Genomic DNA, 25,571 nt, shown 5'->3' on the forward strand with positions numbered 1-25,571 from the left:
CTGATTTTAATCTCTTAACGTTCTTTGAATCTGATCCAATCAAATCTTTGTTTTCTCTGCTTAATGAGAAAGACAGTCAAGGTCATTCATGACCGGCATGTGGCTACATATACCACTCGGTTCTGCCTTTTTTCTGTTCTTGGTGGTATTTGACACAAGGTGACTTGTCTTCATTTTGAAGTAACTTTTCCACTTTGTTTGAGACACTCCAACCCTTTTTCAAAGTCAGAAACACACTACACATGTCTTCTGTTGTGCTCGCTCGCTCTCTCTCTCTCTCTCTCTCTCTCTCTCTCTCTCTCTCTCTCTCTCTCTCTCTCTCTCTCTCTGTGTGTGTGAGTTCAGGAGTCTGCAGAGGCTAGAGGAGACCCTAAGGCTGGTTCTGGAGTTACAGGCAAATGTGAGCTGAGTAATGTGTGTGTCTCTGACTAACTTTTCTACTCCACCTCTTAGACTTTTTTCGACTGACTTAAGTTTTTAGTTTAGTTTTTTGTTGCCATTGGGCTTTTCTTGTGGGTTTTTTTTTTTTTTTTTTTGTTTTGGCTCTGAAAACTTAAGTGGACAGAGATTTTTGACCTGTTTCTTTCTCATCTAAATTTGTTTTACACAAAAGAGTGCCTAGCAAACAGTTGATATTCAAATAATTTTGGATGCAACAAATCACTATTAATATTATTAATATTACATCACAAATAAATATACCACAGTTTAAATTTTCTGTATCAAAATAAAAATTTCAGGGCAAGGATGAATAAAATGTATGGATTGTATTAGAAGTTATTATAGCTGATATTGTCAATATCTTTTGGTGGTTTTTCTAAAAAACATACTACTTTATTAAGTTTGCGGATTTAAAAAGGAACTGAAAAATGATATGAAAAAGTATTTATTGATAATATTGCTTCTTGTTCATTATTTTAGGAAGCCAGTCCCAGGCCTTAAAATAATTAGAAGTGCCAGTCAGTATAATTTTACCTATTCCAGAGACCGAATTTGAAACTAATAATTATTAGTGAATTTTGAAAGCAGTCTAGTTTCTATTTAAATCCCAGTGCTTCCCTGGTCTTTACGTTTGTGGATCTCTCCATGTAGCATACAGGATGAAAAGGCTTTATAGAAAATTAAAACCAAATTAATGATATAATTTCAAAGGGCAGGGAACACATGTGTTTGCAAGCAAGGTTTTACAGAGTTGATAATACATCACACTGTGTGCTTGCGCAGCGCAGAGCCAACAGAAGCAGAGCATGGTGGGAGTTCTGCATTTTCCTTTTGCAATGGCTTCCAGATGATACATGCTTATTTTATATGAAAAGATACCACCCCCTGCCGATATCACAGAATCCATCTGGGATCTGGAAGGAAACCACGAAGCCACATCTTCCTTGCCTCTAGACTCATACTATGACCTAAACTTTACAACTGGAGCTTGACTGACCATTTGCTTGACTGTGTGTAAAACTCAGTAAAGAGCCCCTTGGCTGTTTCCCATCTGTATTTAGTAGTGCTAACAGCAACTCCATCCTCTCTTTTTGCCCCCGAGCACTAGCACGTCTGTCCTTACACTTGTGAGAGAGACTGGGAATTGAGCGAGGATGTGTGGTCTGAAAGTTATATCGTAAACGGAAGGATCTACATATTTTTACTATAAGAGATGATTTGTTTTGAAAACACTTTTAATTCAAATATGTCACTTTTCCCTTCCCTGATCTCTCCCTCTAACCCTTCCCACGTCATGTCTGTCCCTTTGCCCTCAAAATGATTTTTTATTAAGTATTTCTTACTGCCCCAGGGTAATCATAGTGTGCTCTTACATCTTTTAATTTCTCATATATTAGGATATCAAAAACGTTACCTTTTGTGAAAGATGTAGTGGTATTTAGAGAGAGTTCTGCACAAATTTAGACCTCATTTTAGGACCATGAATGGGTTTCTTTTCTATTAAATTTAGTTATCTAGGTGGAACACTATTCCTCTAATTCTCCATTGGGACGGTAGCCAGATTTTCACAGTCAAGTGCTAATGTACACAAAACCAATCTTGCTTACATCCCAGTGGTGGAACAATACCAAAGGTATTAAACATGTTCTTTTTTTCCATTTAATTAAATTTTTAAAAGCAGTTTCATATTCAAGGAGCATGGATTGACTATTTTTAATATCAGAGTGGGTGGGATAAATCTGTTTCTTTTTAAATTGTTATTTTCATCTTTAAGAAATAAACAACAAATGAAATGTAGTTTTGACTGGCCTGTCCGTCCTTGTACCAGCGGAGGGAGGCAGAAGGAATCGCGTAGGCTTCACACTCCAAAGTCAGGCTGCTGTTCACTCTGATCTTCACCTCCTTCGGGGAAAGACCCGGCCCCAAAAGGTCCCCTTTCTTGATGATGGGCGGAACTGCACAAGATCAACATAGAAGAATTAAGCACTGGATGTTTTAAATACACAGTCTACCGCACAGATCACAGGAAGCAGCAGTTAACGAGGTGCCAAGGAGACAAGAGGCTTCTCCACCAGCCTTCTACGAATGACCTCAGCATCCCAGGAAATGGGAGTCTCCAGACATATAATATGAATAAAAAATATCTGTATCTCTTCATGATTATAAAACTGCTGGAGAGACCAATGTCCTTCAAATTTGTATCTGTTCCGGGCCCACATACTTCAACCATGACCCATATAATACATGGCATTGACTTGCAGGGCACCAAGTCAAAGTAAAAATAGCAATCAGAAATATATACTTTATTTATAAAGTAATACCAATAACATAGGAAGAACGGCCTTACAATGTGACCCCCATTGATGAGTTTTGTCTTTTACTTATAGGTCGATTACATTGTCATAATCCGACACTACTGTTGATCTCATCTTGAGCTCTGGAGCAGGCATCTGCATGTAAACAACACCCCAACAGGTCCCACTGAGTGGACCCAGTGGACTCTTCATGAATGGTTTTTGCATATATATGTGTGATGGTGTGTGTGTGTGTGTGTGTGTGCTCATGGATGTGCACATGCATGTGTAGAAACATATGCACATGTGTGCATTTGTAGTCCCAAGGTTAATGCCAGACTCTTCTTCAATTATCTCCTACCTTATATATTGAGGAATAGACCTTTGCTGAATCCACAGCTTACTGTTATGATTAAATTAGCCAGCCAGTTTTTTTTCTACGCATTTCCTGTCTGCCATTCTGGCATGAGACCTGCTTGTAGGCCTTCATACCCATTTACATGGGTTCTGGGCTTCTTAACTCTCATAACAAACATGTCAGTCACTGAACCATCTTACCAGTCCTGGCTCTTTACGTCTTTAAGCAACTGAGGCCATGGGCCTAATACTTAATGTAGCTTCCATCTTTGATGAGACAAGCTAGGTAAGTAAGAGTCTTTAGTATACTTGTTGATCAGTATGAAACAATTAGGAAAAGTAATGAAAAACAGGATTGAGAAAGCTAGAGGCCTCCAGGAAGAGGTGGCAGAAGCATTCTTCTGGAACTTACTGTAGACCTTCACTTCGTAGTGCTTTATCATCTCCCCAGCCTCATTAGTGGCCACACATGAGTATCTTCCGGCATTGTCTTCCTGTGCGTTTAGGATCTGCAGAGTACGGCCTCCTAAAACATGGAGGAACATTGAACAATCTTTGACAGCGGACGCGGGGGAAGGCAGGGTACTAGGACTTCAGCTCTTACTGTAAATATTGCTTCTTATGAATACAATTTAGTGGGAGATATTTGATGGAAAAAATAAGCCACAATATTTGTTCTGTGTCTTTTGAAAAGTAACATTCAGGTATTTTTAAAATTTAAGATAGATGTCAAAGCATAAGTAGGAAGACAGAGATAGACTGTCACAGAACGAAAACACAGGTGGTTTTATGAAAAATAACGTGTTCTCTACTACAGTAGTAGACAGCGCACATCCATCTGGGCTACCTGAGGTCAGTAGGTTACCTGGAAGGATGCGAAGGTTCCGGCTGGATTCTAAAGGCGCGCCGTCCTTGAACCAGGTGATGGTGGCCGGGGGATAGGAATACGCCTCACACACTAGAGAAGTGGGGCTGTTAAGGATGACAATAACGTCTTCGGGGCTGCCATCACTGTCCACACCAGCAATTGTAGGAGATACTGAAAGGTTGGAAGATTTATTAAAGAAACAGACTTAGAAAACCTCTTAGGTATCGGCTGCCGAATTGCCATTGCCCTTGTCTATGCAATCCCAGGTTTTAAGAGTTACAAAGCAATTAATCATCATTATTCTCTATAAAAACAGCGAGAAACATCATATGCTAAAGGAGGAGGGTAACACACACACAAGAGGCAATGACATCACTGTAATGTAACACAAACTTCCACATGCATCTTTCTGTATTAGACTATATCGGTTCTGCCTATAGGGATCTTTCATCCTATACACGATGTACTATTTATATATGCTACTACTCAATCCTTTTCACTTGATCAACTGGTATTTCTTACATATATGTAAATGCACATGGGACCCATTTAGACTACAACCTCTGTTTGAAATTCCTGTTCTTTGTGGAGATGTAAGAGTATCTGTGTGCAGGACAGTATTTATGTGGACCCCAAACGATATAGGAGTAGCTATGAAAATAGTTGAACAAACTCAAATTATTTATATATTCACACCCAGTGAATTTAGTATCACTGTCGTAGAATTTAGCGTAAGTTTTTAAATATTGATAATCAAATGTAGTAGATTTAGGTGGGGTACATGTTAAACTTGAGAAACTTAGAATGAACTTCAGTGATATGCTTGAAACATAAACGTAACTTTGATGCTGTAAGGCCAACGCTGACGCATTAATACATTCTGACGTTTAATCACACCCAGGCCACCGAGACCCAAAGAAGGTCAATCTCCAATAAAAGCACAGAGGCTCAGGGAGAGAGGCACAGGGTCTCAGGCTGAGACTCCCTGTCTACCTTCACAACTTGCCCCTTCCCCATGGCATAGTTAAATGTCTGTCTTGACCATTAGTATTCCCTGTACAAAGCACTATGCCCAGAGCATAGTTTACTCCATAACAATGAAAGTAAAAACAGCCTACATACGTGAGTGTTGGGATCCTCCACATAATGAAATTCAATGAGACAGAGTGTGTGTGTGGGGGAATACAGAGAGAGAGACAGACAGACAGACAGACAGACAGACAAGAAACATTGACCATCCAAGATGTGAAATGAAGTTCACACCTACCAAACACATTGAGACTGAAACTTTTGCTTTTGTCACCAGCTATATTAGAGGCCAGACACGTGTATCGTCCTGTGTGGGACACTTGAGCATTGGTGATCTGAAGAAAACGGCCTCCAGACATCATGTGGTGGACTTTGTCTTCCTGGAGAAGCTGTCCGTCTTTGTGCCATGTGATCTGTGGCACAGGATTCCCTGTTAAGAAAAAGCTACTTTTTTGAGGCAGCCCAGTATCACATATCCATAAATAGAAACATCCAAAGAAGGCGTTTTCACAGAGCCGCTGTTTTTTTCTGTGTCCCACCTTCAAAGCAGCAAGGTGGCTATTCTTTCTGAAGTGGTTCCGAACTACATACATGAATCGTTTTAAATGTATAGTGATTACAGGATGATGGAAGAGACACAACGAATAGACATCATTTCAGATCTACGTGAGCTTTCATCTGTAAATGATTCTAACACTGGTCTCCATGCTTAAACAAATAAGGTGCTTTAGCTCCCGGAGTTAACTATTTTCATAGTAATTCACTTTTAAAGCCTGAAGCACACATCATGATCAAAAATATTATAAATTCTTTTCTATTCATATTAAAACCCTTTTTTATTCTTTTAAGAGGAAACAGCAGAAAAATAAGGCATTTATTTCAATGAACATTTTGTGCTATACTGGGATTCTTACTAAGAGTTCAGAGGTCTAATTAAAGTAACTTCATTCAATCTTTGCAGCTGACAGAAAACACTTTTGATAGTTGTGAACGGAGGTGAGTGTTCAATGTTAGTTAAAATTATTCCTTTGCCATTTATTAATTTTAAAGCCACAAACGAAAACAGGTAGAATGGATGATCAAAAATCAGGGAGCTTAAACAGACAACGCTATGACGTTTAGGCCAAGACAGGGAGGGAAAAAGGGAGGGGAAGCAGGGAAGGAGCAGGGAAAAGCAGACACCTCTTTCTTTCCATGCGGACACAACTGCTCTCTACGTGACACTTGTGACACTTGTTAATTGTCCCTTTGCTTCCAGGAAATAAAAGGTGTAGGCAGCACTCGTCACAGCTGCTTTTAAAAAATATTTTCTTATTTCAATTTATTACTCACACAAGATATATAAACTGTGCAGTAAGAAACTTATCGAATCTTACTTGAATCTCTTTTCCAATAAAATGTTCTTAGGTATTCTCATCCTTCACCCATAACTGTAATATCTTTTGTTTACAGTAAAGGGGGATTGAAATATTCTTTTAGATATCTTTAAAATTTCTTACTTATTGTTTTAAAATGTGTGTTACCGTGGGGATTATTATATAATTATACTATAATTATACATTTTCCCTACCCTTTGTCCCCTCCAAAGCTCCCCTGTGCCCCTCCTTGCTCTTTTACACAAATCTTTTCATTTTCTTTCAGGCAATGAATCATCTGCGTGGCTGAAGATGGTGATAATGGGCTTTTTAATCTTCCTTTTCCCCTACTGTCTACTCTCGTTGCAACATGCAAATGTGTGAACCGAGGTGACAGTTTGTTCTTGCTCACTCCTCAGCATTAAATAAAATGTCTACCTACTTCTTTAATGTAAAATGTACAGAAACAAGGAAAGAGAAGGGTGGCAGAAACACAAGGAAGAAGAGAGAAATAAAAGCGGTGGGCAAGAAAAAGAAGATGTATGTAAGTGTGAACCTAGTTAAAAAAAAAAAGCAGGACCTGATGAGAAAGACTGAATGCTTCCCCCTCTCCTCTCCTCCTCCCTTCCTCCTTTTTAAAGACGCTTCATTGCATCTGCAAGGCTTCCTAACGCCCTTCAGCCAGGTACACTACACCAGGATCCAATTTTGAATACTTACTGTGGTGGCTACACTCACCCCTGGTGATTAGGGCATACCCCACATGCACACATTCTGGAATCAATAATGCTCACCAAGGGCAGCAAGTTCCAGAAATACAAGAACTTACCTCTCACTTCACAAGTCAATGTAACACTCTGTTTCTCTTTAATCTTTATATCTTCCAATGCGTTGTCATCCACAATGTGAGGAGGAACTGAGACAAACATGCAAAGACATGGGACAAGTAAGTTACAGCTCTATCAGCAAGGACAAAGGCCTACACTTTAAGCAACTTTCATTCATAGAATGTCAGAGCAATTGGTTATTTTAACCAATTCTAGTTTTTATCTGTAATCCAAGGTTGTTATGAATCCAATTTTAATGCATTAAGTTGTAAGCTGAAGGGGACTGAAACCCCATAGGAAGAACAATATTAATTAACAGGACCCTCCCACCCTCTGAGCTCACAGGGACTAAACCACCAACAAGAGTACACATGGAGGGAGCCATGGCTCTAGATACATATGTAGCACAGGGCCTCATCTGGCATCAGTGGGAGGGGAGGCCCTTGGTTGTTTGGAGGTTTGTTGCCCCAGGGTAGGGGAATGCTGGAGTGATGAGGTGGGAGTGGACAAGTGGGTGGAGGAGCACCCTCATAGAGGCAAAGGGGAGGAAGAGGGGTGATGGGACAGGAGGATTTGTGGAGGGGTATCGGGGAGGGGGATATCAATTGAGATGTGAATGAATAAATGATTAATGAAAATAAGAAAGATGAATAAAATGTGTGATGGTTATATTTAATTGTTAATTTGAGACTGTTTCTCATCCGTGGAAATGAGTCTCAATGAAGGACCATGGATTAGGCTGGCCTGTAGGCATGACTGTGGGGACTTCATCGATTGTGGTAATTGAGGTGGGAGAACCCACCCTCTCAGGTACCCTGGGTATGATTCCTGAACTCTGTAAGAAGGGAAAAATCGCTGTAAGAGCAACTCTCTCTGTAAGAGAGTCTGTGCAAATGGGCACTCGGTCACTTTCTGCTGTTGGCTGTCCGTGTAAATAATTTCCAATTTCTGCTACCTTGACTTCCCCACAGTGATGGGCTGTGACCTCATATGGTGGCTTAAAATACATCCTTTCTCTCCCAACTTACTTTGGGCTACTTTATCACAGCGACATAAATTAAACTAACACGGAATGTGTCCACAAATAAGTGAGTAAGGTCTCTCGTTTGAAGCAAGATGCATAGGATCTTAGAACATTTCTGAGCAGTTTTAAACTGGCATAGCAAGGCAGTTTGGCGGCTGAAGGGGACTCATTTCCTCCAAATAACTGTAATGTGGAAACCTCGCCAAGAATCATAGTCCGAAGGCCAAAGACCACATAGGTATAAATTCCAGCTGTGAATACATTTTAACTCTGTTTCCAGAATGCATCGTGGCCAATTGTATTTCCCCTTAGATACTGCAAACTGTGCAAGTACCTAATACCGAAAGTCCAAACACTTTCCTGTCTTCACCAGCTGCGTTCCTTACAATACAAGTATACTGGCCAGCATCTTCTGGTCTGGTCTGCATCAACCGCAGCATCCTGCCTCCTAGAAAAAGCAAAGCACCAGACGACTTAAAGATAAATACGGTTCCGAGTGACATCAAGGGAGAAAGGGAGTTTTGCAGCGAAGGGCAGGTTCCGCTGTTGTTAGGTGTGAAGTGATAAGGCAGGGATGGTAGTACTCTCTACAGTGAAACGGGTGCGGGAAACGGGGACAGATGGAGTTGGATAAAGTTTGGCCAGGTTTTGTGTGCCCTTGGGAGTTATGCAAAGGAATTTAGTGTTTGCCGAAGGTGAGGGAGGGAGCTGAGTGCATAAAACAGGATCGCGATCTGATTGGCGCTTTCACGAGTGGGTGTTGACCGGAAGCTCAGGAAAAGATGGCGAAATGCGTCTGTGAGATAAAATCCATACAACTGTGAGGGTAAAACAGGAAGAGGGACTGAGTAGTGGCTGTCAGGCCAGCTTCTTGGAAATCCCCCAGTACATGGTTACCGGGTCACTGCAGGCACTGGCGCTATGGTGCCTTCCTTGGCTTCTTTCCGTATTTTTGATTTGCTGTTTTGCTCGGAGAGGAAATGCATATAGATGGAGACTTGCTAAAAGGTGGGATTTGGCAGGGAATTTTAAGGACAAAGGTGGAGGAGTCAGCAAATAAGACAAGGCAAAGCCTTTTGAAAAGCTATAGATAGAGTGGAAGCAGGGAACACCAAATGAAAAACCTCAGGGGGAAAATCATAGTGTCAATAATTTTTAGGCAGCCATATTCTTGCTTAGCATCTTAAATTTGTATTAAAAATGCTAATGATACAGATACATTTCTCGCTTAAATATTCACCTGGATCTTGTTGAAGAGCTACCGTTTGCTTTCAATTTCTATAGCGACAAGCTGACACCATGCTTGTCTAACAGGCAGCTTCCCTGTTCTCAATTTAACAGAAGATCACTTTAGCAATATCTTACTTGAAAAAAACATATAACAAACAAACAAAACAAAACAAAAAAGCTAACTTTCTGAACTGAAGTTTGTTTTTCCCAGCAGAACAGAGGTAAAAAATCATAAACAGGTTTTTCTTTTTTTTTAAACACCTCTGTGAATTCTGCAAGAATTCAAAGGAATCACCCACTCATTGCCACTCAGATTAGTGAGTTTGCAATATGGCTCCATTTCAGGGTTGTTAAAGTGATTCAACTTTTATGAGTCATTCCCGGGTCCACAATCATCTTTCTCTTCACTCCCTAATCCTCTCACATAATCTACGGCGATGGGGTGGCCACCGGGGTCCGGCTTGCAGACAAGCCTCCAGAGGACTTGTCTTAATGGAACAGAAGTCTGCAGCAGAGCAGCAGTGAGGAGGTCACAGGCCATTCATCTGCTTCTCGTTTAGCCATCACACAAAGCACATCCAGATTGCAAAGCTGAGCGGGTCCTTTGGCAGTCACAAGGTGAAATATTTCTAATGTGCTTTGCTCAGGGATCTCCAGCTGCTGGTCAATCAAAACAAATCTAAGGAGAGTCAAACACCACTCCTGTAAACGTGGAAGGAGCCAGCCGACGGCGCTCTGCTACACTGTTTTTATTTCTGCAATCCTTGATGCTATCACGTTTAATAAATTCAGACTTTACAGAACTGAAACTGTTTTTTGTTAAGAAGTGAAGATAATTTTGAGACAAGAAGACAACTTGCTCAGGCTGTTGGTAGCCAGACTGTAATAAAAACCTTTGTCGCTACTTCTCTCTTTGTAGGGGGTACAGAGACAGAGTCCTCGGGAACGAAAAGCTCAGAGGACACAGGAAGGATGCAGGGAGCTTCCCAGGATTCGGATTGAGTACCAGATACTTTAGCAAGCACAGTATGAATAGCTTATCGTGATATAAACTCACTTCAGTTTAATAAAAGCCACAGGATTTGGATGCTGCTGAAGTTCACCAAGTTGAATAACTGTCAAAAGCTGAAGAATGATCATCCTTTTAGTCTATGTGATAGCTATTATCAAAATAGGCCAACTGTAGACTCCGGTGACATGCCTCAAAAGCCCTCTCTCTGACCTTACGTTGACCCACGGTGATAAGATAGTCAGGTTTCCCTACAAAATCATCAGAAACTGAACTAGGGATATAGTTCCAGCATGCAGGGAACTCGATTGCCAAAAATGTATACCATTCAGACTAGTCACACATGTGCTGGCAGTTAGTACGAGGGGGATGCTATCCATTGCTAATACAACAAAGGGAGTGATGCCAGCTCCCTTTAACATGGCTTTCTATGTTTTAAATACGGTTATGGGATATGGTGAGTAGGTATCATAATAAGTACTTAGGTCAGAAGGAAAAATGAAACAACGTAAACAGTGAGGATGAAAAATGGAAGAGAAATGGTGTTCACATGAAGGTAGCCATTGAGCATACCTGAGAGAATCTTCACAGAGCTGCCAAGGCTGACAGGCCAACCATCCTTCAGCCAGGTTATGGAAGGCAGGGGGATGCCGGAGGCTTCACAGGTCAGGGATACAGAACTCTTTTCTACCACACTGATGTTCTCAGGGACTCCGTGGTTCCCTATGATGCTCGGAGGGACTGTAAGACAAAAGCAAAAGTGACAGAGAGAGGAAGTAAGGGAGCCGACACATAGGAGACACGAATCCTCAGCAGCTGCTTTCTACCACGAACCCTCTACTTCCTGATTAATGGTAATCAGATGAAGAATCATAACAATGTCAAATCTGAAGATTAAAAAAAGTATGTCACTGCTTTCCGATTTTAACCAATTCAGAATTGGTATTTCAGCAATGGCGAGCTAGTTTCTGAGATTGTATTTTCTGACAGATTTATAACCTAGACTCACAACCTTCTTATAGACAGATTATGAATGGAAATCAGTGGGTCGGGGCATGTCTGGGGTGAACTAGAGATTTGGGAGTGGAGAGGCTGGGAGTGGGCCCGCTGAGACTTCTAGCAGTGGGGGATACAGAGCCTGAAGTAGCCACTCCCTGTAGCCATGTGGGACTTCAAATGGAGGGAGGGGGACACCAATCCACCCACAAAAACTTCAATCCAAGATTCATCCTGCCTACAAGTTGTGTAGGGATAAAGATGGAGCCGAGATTGAAGGAATAGCCAACCAATGTCTGGCCCAACTTGAGACCCATCCCATGGGAGAGAGCCAACCCCTGGTGTTATGCTTTGCTCGCAGACAGGAGACTATCATGAGGGCCTTCTGAGAGGCTTCATCCAGCCGCTGATGGAAACAGATGCAGAGACCCACACCCAAACATTAGGCAGAGCTCGAGAGTCACATAGAAGAGTGGGGTGAGGAGGGTAGACTGAGGGCCTAGAGGAGTCAAGGAGACCACAAGAAGACCTACAGAGTCAACTGACCTGGGCCCATGGGGGCTCACAGAGTCTAAATCATCAACCAAAGAACATGCACGGGCTGCACCCTATGCATCTGTAGCAGATGTGCAGCTTGGTCTTTGACTCTGTTGCCTGCCTTTGGATTCCCTTCCCCTAGCTGGGCTTCCTTGTCTGGCCTCAGTGGGAGAGGATGAGCTTAGTCCTGCTGAAACAAGATGTTCCAGGGCGGGTTAGCACCCATTGCAAGCTTCCCTTTCTCTGAGAGGAAATAATGGAGGTAGGGGTTTGTCAGGGTGGGACTGGGAGGAGAGGAAGAAGCGGGCTGCTATGTAAAGAGGTGAATAAATAAATTAATGAAAAATAGAAATAATTTTAAAATGAAAATAATTTAACAAAAATATAATATTAATTCTCTCTCTTTGTATTATGTTCCCTTTATCTTTGACATATATGTGAGCCACAAATGTAAGAGACTAACACTCAGCTTCATTCATCTCCTTTTGGTGTGTCATGAGACAATTTGGTTTTGTAAATAATGTTGAACTAATAATTCTCCAAACAGCCTCAAAAGTTCTGGAATTATAAATATGCACCAGAAGACCTAGCTTTATTCATTTATTTATGGGATTTGAGCTATGATTTGTTTCTGTTAAAATTCCCCATTGCTTCTATAGATTTTAAATTTATACCTCAAATTGCATGCATTCAAATAGTTGACCTTGAATATGTATATATTTAGCTTCTTCCTGACCCAAATTTGTAATTTACACATTAGAATCTTAAATCTGACTTTAATACACATAACTCAGACCCACAGGACCGAGCCAATGTACGTTAAATAGTCTTTCTTTAAAACTTGAATTTGAAAATTGTATAATTAAAAGATTCAGCCAGATGTGATGCTTGAAGTGCATGTCTTTAACCCCAGAACTAGTGAGGCAGGGGAATGTTGATTAATGTCAGCCTGGTGTGTCTACATAGCGCGTTTCAGGTCAGCCAATTACACAGTGATTGCTTGCTTGTCTTAATTTTTTGTCTACTTTATTATATACATCCTCAAAAGAAAGCCAATATGTGCTTGTCCCAGCAGGTAACATGAAGTCAGACATCGAAAGGTAAATGATGAGACTAGAGATATTTAGAGAGGAGGTGGAACACTGTCTTCTTGCACTCAGGGTCCCACACTGTACTTACTTGCACAACAGCTATCCATACAAGATCGAACTAGCCAAAATTCACACAAAGATGGGGGAGATAACTCTAGGCCCTATGCCTTATTAAGGAACTACTGGTAGTTAAGAGCTGCTGAAGAAGAGAGAATCATTCTTCTTGGAGGAGTGGCCACTAGAAGTTTTCTAGTGCTTCGTAGCACCACACCATGCACATATGGGCAGCACTGTTTGGACTTAGTGATTTAAGAAGAAGAGAAAGGAGGAGGTGGAAGAAGAAGAGGAGAAGGAGGAAAAAGAAGAGGAGAAGGAGGTCTTGCAAGCAGGAGCATGTTGTTCTCTGAGAGGCTCCATCCAGAAACTGACTCAGACAGTCACAGAAACCCACAGCTAAACAGTGCATGGAGCTTGGGGACTCTTATGGAAGAATAGGAGGAAGGACTCAGGCCCAGAAGGGGATAGGAACTCCTCAGGAAGACCAACAAAGTCAACTAATCTACCTCTGAGTCTGAACCACCAACCAAAGAACATACACCTAGACCTTCCTGCATATATGTACCACATGTGCAGCTTGGTTTTCATGTGTGTCCCGAACAACTGGAGCCAGGGCTGTCCTGAAAGCTGTTGGCTGCATGTGGGATATGGTCTTGTAGTTGGGCTGCCATGTCTGGCCTCAGTGGGAGAGGAAGCACCTAGCCTCAGAGAGCCTTGAAGTGCCAGGGTGGGGAATACTGGGGGGTGGGTGGACGCATCTGCTCAGAGGAGAAGGGGACTGGGGATGGGGGAAGGATTGTGGGAGCAGTGACTAGGAGGGGCAGTGAGTGGGATATAAAGTGAATAAGTAAAAAAATAAAATAAAATTTAAAAAACATTTAAAAAAGAAGATAAAGAAGGAGTAGGAAGAGGAGGAGGAGAAGGAAAAGGAGAAGGAAAGAGAAGAAAAAAGAAAAAGAAGGATGATGATGATGGTGGTGATGATGATGATGATGATGATGATGATAAATTAGATTGAAAGGTATTGTGGGAGATATGGGTAGATATGGAGGAGGGAAATGGAGGATGGGATGTTTAAATGATCACATTTCACTGTATATGGGCATGAAGTTAATATAAGACTTTCAGTTCAGAGGTCTATGTTCCCAGGATACTTGATTGTCTCATCCTGTGAACAATCTGATTCTTTCCTTTCTACTCACCATGGACACTTAAGTCATATCTTTTGTCAGTCATTCCTGCTACATTCACAGCAACACACACATAACGGCCTGTGTCAGAAACGTGAACATTCTTCAGCTGAAGAACGCGGCCTTCATCCAGGATTTCCACTCCTTTTCCCTTGGTCAAGGGGCGGCCATCTTTCATCCAGGTCACTGTTGGCTGAGGAATACCCTGCACCTCACATTCCAAGGAAATACTTCTCCCACGGATGACAGTAATCTCAGGGCGGTGACTGCCACTGTTGGCTATTGATGGTCGGACTTGGGGGAAAGAAGAACCAGTGAGAAACAATACGGGAAATGTTTGCTTCGATTCTAATAGAACTTTTCACTTTGAACTTCTGATCATCTTGCTTTCACCTCTAAAGACCAATGGGAATGTGCCACTGCATTCTGGTTATACAGCAGGAGGATGAAAACCAGGTCCTTGCGCATGCTAGATAAACACTACCAGATGGGCTACATGCTCAGTGCTAGGGTCAACGTCAATATAACAACTACTAAAAATGAATCAAAACAACAGATCGCAACAAACTATGAGCATATTGTGAGGTAGAATTCTTTTCTGTTTCTAAGTGAGTTAATATCTAAAAAGAAGCTATGGACCCAGGAGGAAAAGAAAACTGTATTTTTAAAGAAATGATACTGTAATGAAATTTGTCAATTAGAACTCTGATTCGCAGCAGTGTTCCTAATACTACAATGGATATGGTAGCTTAGGGCTTCTTATTTCACTAGAGATTCCTTTTCACCCGATAAAGTTCTATGTGACTCTGGATACATAAGCACATAAAACAAGTATACAGACCAAATGCTTACTGATAATAAATTATAAAAAAACCTTATTTTTAAATAGTTCTTTAGTATTTTGAATAATTCTTTTAGTATATAATTTTATCACTTACCAAAGACAAGGCAATATGCATACTAATGACTTGAATTTTTTTTACATAATTCAATCCTTTAATGTTTAAAGAGAGGCCCCCGGAGGACTGGGCTCTCCTAATATAAAGTAAAAATATTAACCCCCTTTCCCTTTCTTGTGTTCAGTGTGGATTTAATGTCTCATATGCAGCAACCATCTGCACTACCATGAAGGAAAGGGTAGAAAACCATGGAGCCTCTGTCTTGCTAGGAATGCATAAATGACTATCCTCAGAGACCAACTGCCAGCCTCAGGTGTCTCCTTGTGGGAGGAAGGAAACTGCTGGTTTATGCCACTGATAGTCAGCCGTTCTGTTTCTCTGTAGTCGACCTTACCTAATTGATAATGAGTCTGAGAACTAGAAAGTAGAAGTGGCCAACTTGCACTCACACACGTGTGTGCGGGAAAAAATGGGTCTGTGTTAGTAATCTGTGTTCTAGGGATTGTTCTCCGAAACACAAGCCACATGACCTTGATCAACCATGAAAATGTGTCTGAGTTTGAATTTCCATAGGTGCAAGGTAAAGCAATGGCTCTCCCTTATGTAGAGATGCACATAAAGATTGAGTAGGTGACATCATGCACGGTTTCAAGCACTCTAAAACATGGCACAGGTTCTAGTTGACATATCCTTTCCAAATAAAATATTTTATATATTTTAAGTATAATCTAAGGCTGAGGCTGTAGATTAGTTGGTAGGTAGTGCTTGCCTAGCACACGTGTGTGCCAGCACATGTCCGTAGTCCCAGCATTCAGGAGAAGGAGGCAGGGGGATGAAAAATCTAAAGGTCATTCAAGTTCATACCAAGTTTGAGACAAGATTGGGCTACATGAGAACTTATCAAAACAAACAAAGCAATAACATCAACGAGATGTTACTGTTACAAGCAGAAACATCACCATTAGCAACACATACTATAAAGTGTGATCCTCTCTCTTCCCTTTCTAGACATTCTTCCCACCCAGTATATTGTAACCATTGATGTGTCTGTTACTGGTGGGATGATGGGGATGAACAGCTGTATTGATGGATGAATAATGGCCCCAGGGAAGTAATTGTTCTCTGGTTATGTCAGCATGATTTATACTACATGCGAGGTAGAGCTGTACCACCGTGAATGACTCTTACAGCTCTAAAGAGAAATAGAAAGGGAAGATAAAAATCGTTAGAAGAAATTTGGACCCAGAGGTTGAGGAGGTCAATGACTTACTATACACTTGAAGGTTATACTCTTTCTTTGCAATGCCAGCCACATTGGATGCCACACATGTGTAGAGTCCTGCATCTGCTTTCTCAGCAATTGAAATTTGTAACCGTCTGCCACCAGATAAAATGTGAACCCGTCCTGCAGTGTCAGCCAACACCAGAGAACCTGCAAAAAACCAAATGGAAGAATCTGAGCAGAAAATGTGGCTTTTCTATACCTGCCCAGATAGGAACTGGTTTGTTTAGTTACTCGTCTAAGTACCTAAATGGTACACAGCCCTGAGATAAATATTTGCTAATGAAAATCTATTCAACTACTGACTTTAGGCCTAACATACGTTGCAAAACTGCCATAAATGTTTACTTTAGAAAATAATTTAAAGACATTTGTGAAGAAAACAATAATTCCTTGAATGGTAGACTCTTGATGATGAGAAATGCTCTATAATTCATTTGATTAAAAAGCAAGGACATAATGCAGAAAGTTGTTTTGTCTTGTGAACAGTCTGAAAATGATCTTCTTTGAGATAATATTGAAAGATCACATGTTGGAAGCTATTACAAAGCAATTTTGCTATCTAGCATTTAGTGTGCAAACCTCTAGAAAGATTCCTGTTATTATTTTTTATCTGTCTGTCTGTCTGTCTAAATATCTTTCTATCTATCTATTGATACTTTATGGACCGAGGTGTTTTGCCTGCATGTATGCTAATGTGAAGATGTCAGATCCCCTGGAACTTTCATTACAGATGGTTGTGAGCTGCTATGTGGGCACAGGGAATTGAACCCAGGTCCTCTGGAAGAGCAACCAGTGCTCTTAATCTCTGAGTTACCTCTCAGCCCCTGGGTTGTTTTTGTTTCTTTAACAAACTGACATGTTAGCTTATCTATCTATATCTATCTATCTATCTATCTATCTATCTATCTATCTATCTATCTATCTATCATTTAAGAATTTTAGAGATGCAAACTGACCTTTCTTCTTCCAGGTAAGATTTGGGGGTGGAATTCCACTTGATTCACATAGGAGAGTGATAAGATTCCCTTCAATGGCTGTGAGTTGCACGAGCTCATCAGAGCCATAAATACTAGGAGGTACTGAAAGAAAAAGGAAAATAAGTATTGATTCTACAGTTTTTGTGTCATGTACTTTCCCTAACACTTTACACACAGTAGAAAGGGCTTCTATGCAAAGGATGGAAGAGAAAAGCAAATAAGGTTAAATGTCACCTCTAAAGAATGCAATCAATTTCTAATAGCAGAGAGTTCCCACTGTCAAATAAATTCTATAACGGAACACTCAGAATAGCATAGTTTATTATAGGTATTTAAACATTGGTGTGAAGATGCTGATACCAAATCTGAAGTTGACCTAGACTCTGATGCCCAACAAGCTTTGACATATTAGATGCTTAAACATAACTCGAGAACAATAAGCATACAATGCCCAGTAAGAATGGAGGGAAGGATTTCAAATTCCTCCATATTCAAATGTCTTCTCTTGTTTATTGATCTCTTTCCACCTTAGACTTCGTAATCAATAACTTCACCCTCTCTTTTTGCCAATATTCGCAATTGCCTGACTCACTCTTCACTCTTATTTGGTAATACCTTTCCTCTAGGATTCTAAAGAGTTTATTGCCATCGAGTATCCAACAGGCAATGAATTACACAAAAGAAAATATCATAACCACAGATCGACGTGCCTCTAAACTCAGAATCTCCACTTTCAACTCTATCCTTATCCGCTCCCAGGGCTTCCACGAATCTAAGTAGTTATGAACCCAGTGAAGATTCTCTCTGAAATCTAGATCATACAGCAAACTTGTTACATCATATGTCACATATGATGCTCAAGAAGCAATGCCAACTGTGACCTGTCCAGGACTGAGTAGAGCAGCTCTTCTTCCTCTCTCAGAGACACAGCACCATCCATGAGCCGAGCAGATTGAGGAGCACAGATAGTAGCCTCCGCTCATCCAGATTCAGTTTCTTCATCACATCTAGAGTATAGTTGCTTCCTTTAAAACATGTATCTGAGCATCCTAGTACTTCTTTAAAACTCTTCAATATGCTCTCTGACACTTAGAACCAAATACATTGACTGAAGAGCATTGGCCAATCCACCCTCTCTGCCTTTCTACCACACATTTCCTTCCTACCTTCTGTACCAGACTAGCCCATGGTGAGCAATGCTGAGTTCACTGATTAAGCCTGTTCTTCAGGCCTAGTATAGCTTTCATCCGATTCACAGTTAATGCCTACTCATGGTTATGGTCTCAATTGTATGACACTTAACCCCTCATGTCTTTCCGTCTAACCTAAAATAACTCTTACAGTTAAAGTAACTATTTAAAGAGCTTTCTAACCTGAAAATTCCTTTCTCAGTAGTCACTACACATGGGAACAGAGAAAGCCTGCATATTTTCAAGTGACCTTATCCCCAATATCTCAAACATCTCCAAAATCATTCATTATTATATTTAGTGCATCCTGATTTCCACTGTTAAACTCTTTCCTTCAGAGGCATTAGCTTATATATTAGTAAAGGACACCTTACAGTTTATTTCTAGTGATTTCTCTGCAGTATATCGCATTATTCATTAATCTTTGCATTCATATATGTACAAATTATTTTCATTGTCAGTTTTATTTTTCTGTGGACATTGTTGTCCTTCGTTTTCATATCATTATTTTTAGTAGATTTTCCTCCTGCCTGTTTGACCACTCAGTTTCCCACTTAGGGCCTCCTTTTTTGTCCCCGTGTCCATACAATACTCTCGGAAGACATTCCGTATGACAATCTTCTGTACACATTTCTGTGAGGAATCTTAGCCTCCATCTACAAATAGCAGTGTCTCTAACTTTGTTTACATTTCCAACTGTGCAGTGGATAACTTCACAGTGTTGGTCCATATTTACCTCCAAAGCCTCTTGTTTCCACATCACTTGTTTTGTTAATTAGTTTCACTGGATACTTCTACTATATTTTTTTGTTCATGTCTATCTGTACTGTCTCCTCCCCTCTCCTTTATTTTCTTTCCCCAGCCCTTTCTCCTCCCTAATGCTTTCTTCCACTTTCAGATTTTCTGTTTGTCTTGGTTTTGGATTCCACATTTGAGAGAAAGTATGTGGCACAGGTTTACTTTATCTCACTTTCTAGGTGATCCTGATTCCTAATTTCCTGTTTGGAGCCACCCTCTTGACCTTTACTTTATAACTTTTAGCTCAGTGCCCTGTCCCATTTGGGATGGGAATAGTTTTATCATTTGAAAGAAATTAAAAAGAAAGAGGTTGAATGGAGAGGCATACAAGATGGGAAGAGCTAGGAATAGAAATTAATGACACATATACGCTCAATATAAAATTGCTATATGGCAAACTGGACCATTTAAACACAAATTCATACCACTGTTTTCAGTACATTTTCCTCATGGATGTTTACAGAGTGAGCAGTAGCTTTTATTATAATTTACCACAATAATATTAAAATGATGATTATTTTTTTTAAAGATTTATTTATTTATCATATACAAGTACACTGTAGCTGTCTTCAGATACACCAGAAGAGGGCATCAGATCCCATTACAGATGGTTGTGAGCCACCATGTGGTTGCTGGGAATTGAACTCAGGACCTCTGGAAGAGCAGTCAGTGCTCTTAACCGCTAAGCCATCTCTCCAGCCCCTGATGATTATTTTTAACAACTTATTTCCACACACAGGTATGCATTTAAAATTAAATTGTCCTGGGTAGCCTGGAACAGGACACTTCCGGTCTCCATCTGCACCCAGAACTAAGGCTGTCCCACTGTCCTTTGGACTCAAAACCTGCCCACAGAGAGCCAGTCTGCCAGGAATACTTTCCCTCCAAAGCCCACAGGTGGGACCCCACTTTCACTCCACTGACTGTTCAAGGAGAAGCCTGCCTAGAACACACTGGACAAAGGAGCCACTGGGTGGCTTGGACAGGACTCTTTCGGTCCCCATCTGTGCCCAGAGCTGGGGCAGTCTCATTGACCTCCAGACCCAAAACCTGCCCTTAAAGAACTGGTCTCCCAGGAGCACTCTCATTCCTAAGATCACAGGTTCATAGGCTCACAGGTCCACAGGAGGGACAATCTGCAGTCAGATACAGCAAGACTGACTAGCATCTGAGATAACCAGATGGCGAGAGGTAAGCACAGAAACCTAAGCAACAGAAACCAAGACTACTTAGCATCTTCAGAACCCAGTTCTCCCAGCAAATACTGGATATCTCAACACACAGGAAAATCAAGATTTGGATTTAAAAATCACATTTCATGATGAAGATAGAGGACTTGAGGGCATAAATAACCCCCTTAAAGAAATACAGGACAACACAGATAAACCAGAAGCCCTTAAAGAGGAAACACAAAAATCCCTTAATGAGTTACAGGGAAACACAACCAAACAGGTGAAGGAATTGAACAAAACCATCCAGGATCTACAAATGGAAATAGAAACAATAAAGAAATCACAAACAGAAACAACCCTGGAGATAGAAAACCTAGGAGAGACATCAGGAGTCATAGACACAAGCATCACCAAGAGAATAGTAGAGACAGAAGAGAGAATCTCAGGGACAGAAGATGTCATAGAAAACATTGACACAATAGTCAAAGAAAATGCAAAAAGCAAAAATCTCATAACCCAAAACAAAGGAAATCCAGGACACAATGAGAAGAGCAAACCTAAGGATAATAGATATAGAAGAGAGTGAAAATCCCCAACTTAAAGGACCAGCAAATATCTTTAACAAAATTATAGAAGAAAACTTCCCTAACCTAAAGAAAGAGATGCCCATGAATATATAAGAAGCCTACAGAACTCCAAACAGATAGGACCAGAAAAGAAATTCCTCCTTTCAAACAATAGGGAAAATACCAAATGCACAAAACAAAAATTATTGAAACCATAAGGGGAAAAGATCAAGTAACATATAAAGGCAGGCCTATCAGAATTATACCAGACTTCTCACAGAGACTATGAAAGCCAGAAGATCCTGGGCAGATGTCAAAAAGACCCTAAGAGAAAACAAATGCCAGTCCAGGCTATGATATCCAGTAAACATGGATGGAGAAACCAAGATATTCCATGACAAAACCAAATTTACACAATATCTTTCCACAAATCCAGCTCTACAAAGGATAATAGATGGAAAAACTTCAACACAAGGAGGGAAACTACACCCTAGAAAAAGCAAGAAACTAATCTCCTTGCAACAAACCCAAAAGAAGACAAACACACAAACAAAACTCCACCTCTAACAAAAATAACAAGAAACAATCACTATTCCTTAATATTGCTTAACATCAAAGGACTCAATTCCCCAATAAAAACACATAGAATAACAGACTGGATACGTAAACAGGACCCAGCATTTTACTACATACAGAAAACACACCTAAGTGAGAAATACAGATGCTATCTTAAAGTAAAAGGCTGGAAAAAAATTTCCAAGCAAATGGTCTCAAGAAACAAGCTGGAGTACCATTCTAATACAGAAGAAAATAGATTTTCAACAAAAAAAATTCAAAAAAGATAAGGAAGGACACTTCAAACTCATCAAAGGAAAAATCAACCAAGATGAACTCTACATTCTGAACATCTTTGCTTGAAATGCCAGGGCACCCACATTCATAAAACAAACTTTAATAAAGTTCAAAGCATACATTGCACCTCATACAATAATAGTGGGAGACTTCAACACCCCATTCTCATCAATGGGTAGATCATGGAAACAGAAACAAAACAGAGACACAGTGAAACTAACAGAAATTATGAACCAAATGAATTTAACATATATTTATAGAACATTTCATCCTAAAACCAAAGAATACACCTTCTTCTCAGCACCTCATGGTACCTTCTCGAAAACTGACCATATAATTGGTCACAAAACAGGCCTCAATAGATCCAAGAAGATTGAAACAATCACATGCATCCTATCAGATCACCATAGACTATGGCTGGTCTTCAATAACAACAACAGAAAGCGCACATACACATGGAAGCTGAACAATGCTCTTGGTCAAAGAAAAAATAAAGAAAGAAATTAAAGACTTTTCAGAATTTAATGAAAATGAAGGCACAACACACAAACTTATGGGTATCATGGAAGCAGTGCTAAGAGGAAAACTGAGTGCCTCCAAAAGGAACTGGAGAGAGCATACACTAACAGCTTGACAGCACAGCTGAAAGCTCTAGAACAAAAAGAAGCAAGAGGAGTAGACACCAGGAAACAATCAAACTCAGAGCTGAAATCAACCAGGTATAAACAAAAAGAAATATACAAAGAATCAACAAAACCAGGAGCTCAACAACAAGATAGATAAACCCTTAGCTAGACTAACTAGAGGACAGAGATACAGTATCCAAATTAACAAGAATCACAAATGAAAATGGAGACATAACAACAGAAACTGAGGAAATTAAAAAAATTATCAGATCCTACTACAAAAGCCTATACTCAATAAAACTGAAAAATCTGGATGAAATGTATAATTTTCTAGACAGATACCACATACCAAAGTTAAATCAGGATCAGATAAACCATCTAAACAGTCCCCAAACCCCTATATAGGTAGAATGGAATATTACTCAGCTATCAAAAACAACGAGTTTATGAAATTCATAGGCAAATGGTTGAACTGGAAAATATCATCCTGAGTGAGAGAACCTAATCACAGAAAGACATACATGGTATGCACTCATTGATAAGTGGCTATTAGCCCAAATGCTTGAATTACCCTAGATGCCTAGAACAAATGAAACTCAAGACGGATGATCAAAATGTGAATGCTTCAGCTCCTTCTTTAAAGGGGGGAACAAGAATACCCTTTGGCAGGGAATAGAGAGGCAAAGATTAAAAAACAGACACAGAAGGAACACCCATTCAGAGCCTGCCCCACATGTGGCCCATACATATACAGCCATTCAATTAGACAAGATGGATGAAGCAAAGAAGTGCAGGCCGACAGGAGCCGGATGTAGATCGCTCCTGAGAGACACAGCCAGAATACAGCAAACACAGAGGCAAATGCCAGCAGCAAACCACTGAACTGAGAATAGGACCCCCATTGAAGGAATCAGAGAAAGAACTGAAGAGCTGGAAGGGGGCTCGAGACCCCATATGTACAACAATGCCAAGCAACCAGAGCTTCCAGGACTAAGCCACTACCTAAAGACTATACATGGACTGACCCTGGACTCTGACCTCATAGGTAGCAATGAATATCCTAGTAAGAGCACCAGTGGAAGGGGAAGCCCTGGGTCCTGCTAAGACTGAACCCCAGTGAACTAGATTGTTGTGGGGAGGGCAGCAATGGGGGGAGGGTAGGGAGGGGAACACCCATAAGGAAGGGGAGGGGGGAGGGGGTTGTTTGCCCGGAAACCGGGAAAGGGAATAACACTCGAAATGTATATAAGAAATACTCAAGTTAATTAAAAAAAAATTAAAAAAAAAAGTTTCTCAACCAAAAAATGCCCAGGAGCAAATGGGTTTAGTACAGAATTCTATCAGACCTTCAAAGAAGACCTAATACCAATACTCTTCAAACTATTCCACAAAATAAAAACAGAAGGAGCACTATCCAATTCATTCTATGAAGCCACAATTACATTTATACCTAAACTACTACACAAAGACCCATCAAAAGAAAGAGAACTTCAAACCAATTTCCCTTATGAATATCGACACAAAAATACTCAATAAAATTCTCACAAATAGAATCCAAGAACACAACAAAAGAATCATTCACCATGATCAAGTAGGCTTCATCCCAGGGATGTGTGGATGGCTCAACATACAGAAATCTATCAATGTAATCCATTATATAAACAAACTCAAAGAACAAAACCATATGATCTTCTCATTAGATGTTGAGAAAGCATTTGACAAAATTCAACACCCCTTCATGATAATCGTCTTGGAAAGATAAGGAATTAAAGGCCCATAACTAAACAGAGTAAAAGCAATATAGAGCAAACCAGTAGCCAACATCAAACTAAATGGAGTGAAACTTGAAGCAGTCCTACTAATATCAGGGGCTAGATAAGGCTGCCCACTCTCTCCCTCCCTATTCAATATAGTACTTGAAGTCCTAGCCAGAGCAATTAGAAAACAAAAGGAGGTCAAACGGATATAAATTGGAAAGAAAGAAGTCAAAATATCACTATTTGTAGATGAGATGATAGTAAACTTAAGTGACCCAAAAAATTGCACCAGAGAAATCCTTCAGCTGATAAACAACTTCAGCAAAGTGGCTGAATAGAAAATTAACTTAAACAAATCAGTAACCTTCCTCTAATCAAAGGATAAACAGGCTGAGAAAGAAATTAGGGAAAGGACATGCTTCACAATAGTCACAAACAATATAACATACCTTGGTGTGACTCTAACCAAACAACTGAAATATCTGTATGACAAAAACTTCAAGTATCTGAAGAAAGAAATCAAGATCTCGGGAGATAGAAAGATCTCCCATGCTCATGGGTAGGCAGGATTAATATAGTAAAAATGGCCACCTTGCTGAAAGCAATCTATGCATTCAATGAAATCCTCATCAAAATTCCAACTTAAAGAGCAATTTGCAAATTCATTTGGAATAACAAAAAACCCGATAGTGAAAACTATCCTCAATAATAAAAGAACTTCTGGAGGAATCACCATCCCTGACCTCAAGCAGTATTACAGAGCAATAGTGATAAAAACTGTATGGTATTGGTACAGAGACAGGCAGGTAGATCAATGGAATAGAATTGAAGACCTAGAAATGAACCCACACACCTATGGTCACTTTGTCTTTGACATCTACCAGTAACACCATCCAGTAGAAAAAAGATAGCATTTCCAACAAATGGTGCTGGTTCAACTGGAGATCAGTGTGTAGAAGAATGCAAATTGATCCATTCTCATCTCCTTGTACAAAGCTCAAGTCCAAGTGGATCAAAGACCTCTACATAAAACCAGATACACTGAAACTAATAGAAGAGAAAGTGGGGAAAAGCCTCAAACAGTGGGCACTGGGGAAAATTTCCTGAACAGAACACCAATGGCTTATGCTCTAAGATCAAGAAG

General features: G+C 40.2%; 1 protein-coding gene across 1 annotated transcript in view; it reads right to left on the reverse strand.

Moving 5' to 3' along the window:
- Hmcn1 (hemicentin 1) overlaps window positions 1–25,571 on the reverse strand; it is a 442,192-nt gene that overhangs the window by 115,059 nt on the left and 301,562 nt on the right. Inside the window, 10 exon segments of the mRNA XM_032915428.1 lie at window positions 2,251–2,396; window positions 3,505–3,618; window positions 3,958–4,131; window positions 5,228–5,419; window positions 7,174–7,260; window positions 8,530–8,643; window positions 11,008–11,175; window positions 14,318–14,599; window positions 16,475–16,636; window positions 17,446–17,568. Coding sequence (XP_032771319.1) covers window positions 2,251–2,396; window positions 3,505–3,618; window positions 3,958–4,131; window positions 5,228–5,419; window positions 7,174–7,260; window positions 8,530–8,643; window positions 11,008–11,175; window positions 14,318–14,599; window positions 16,475–16,636; window positions 17,446–17,568 — 1,562 coding nt within the window.

The sequence above is a fragment of the Rattus rattus genome, chromosome 10, assembly GCF_011064425.1.
Source record: "Rattus rattus isolate New Zealand chromosome 10, Rrattus_CSIRO_v1, whole genome shotgun sequence".
Lineage (NCBI taxonomy): Eukaryota > Metazoa > Chordata > Mammalia > Rodentia > Muridae > Rattus > Rattus rattus.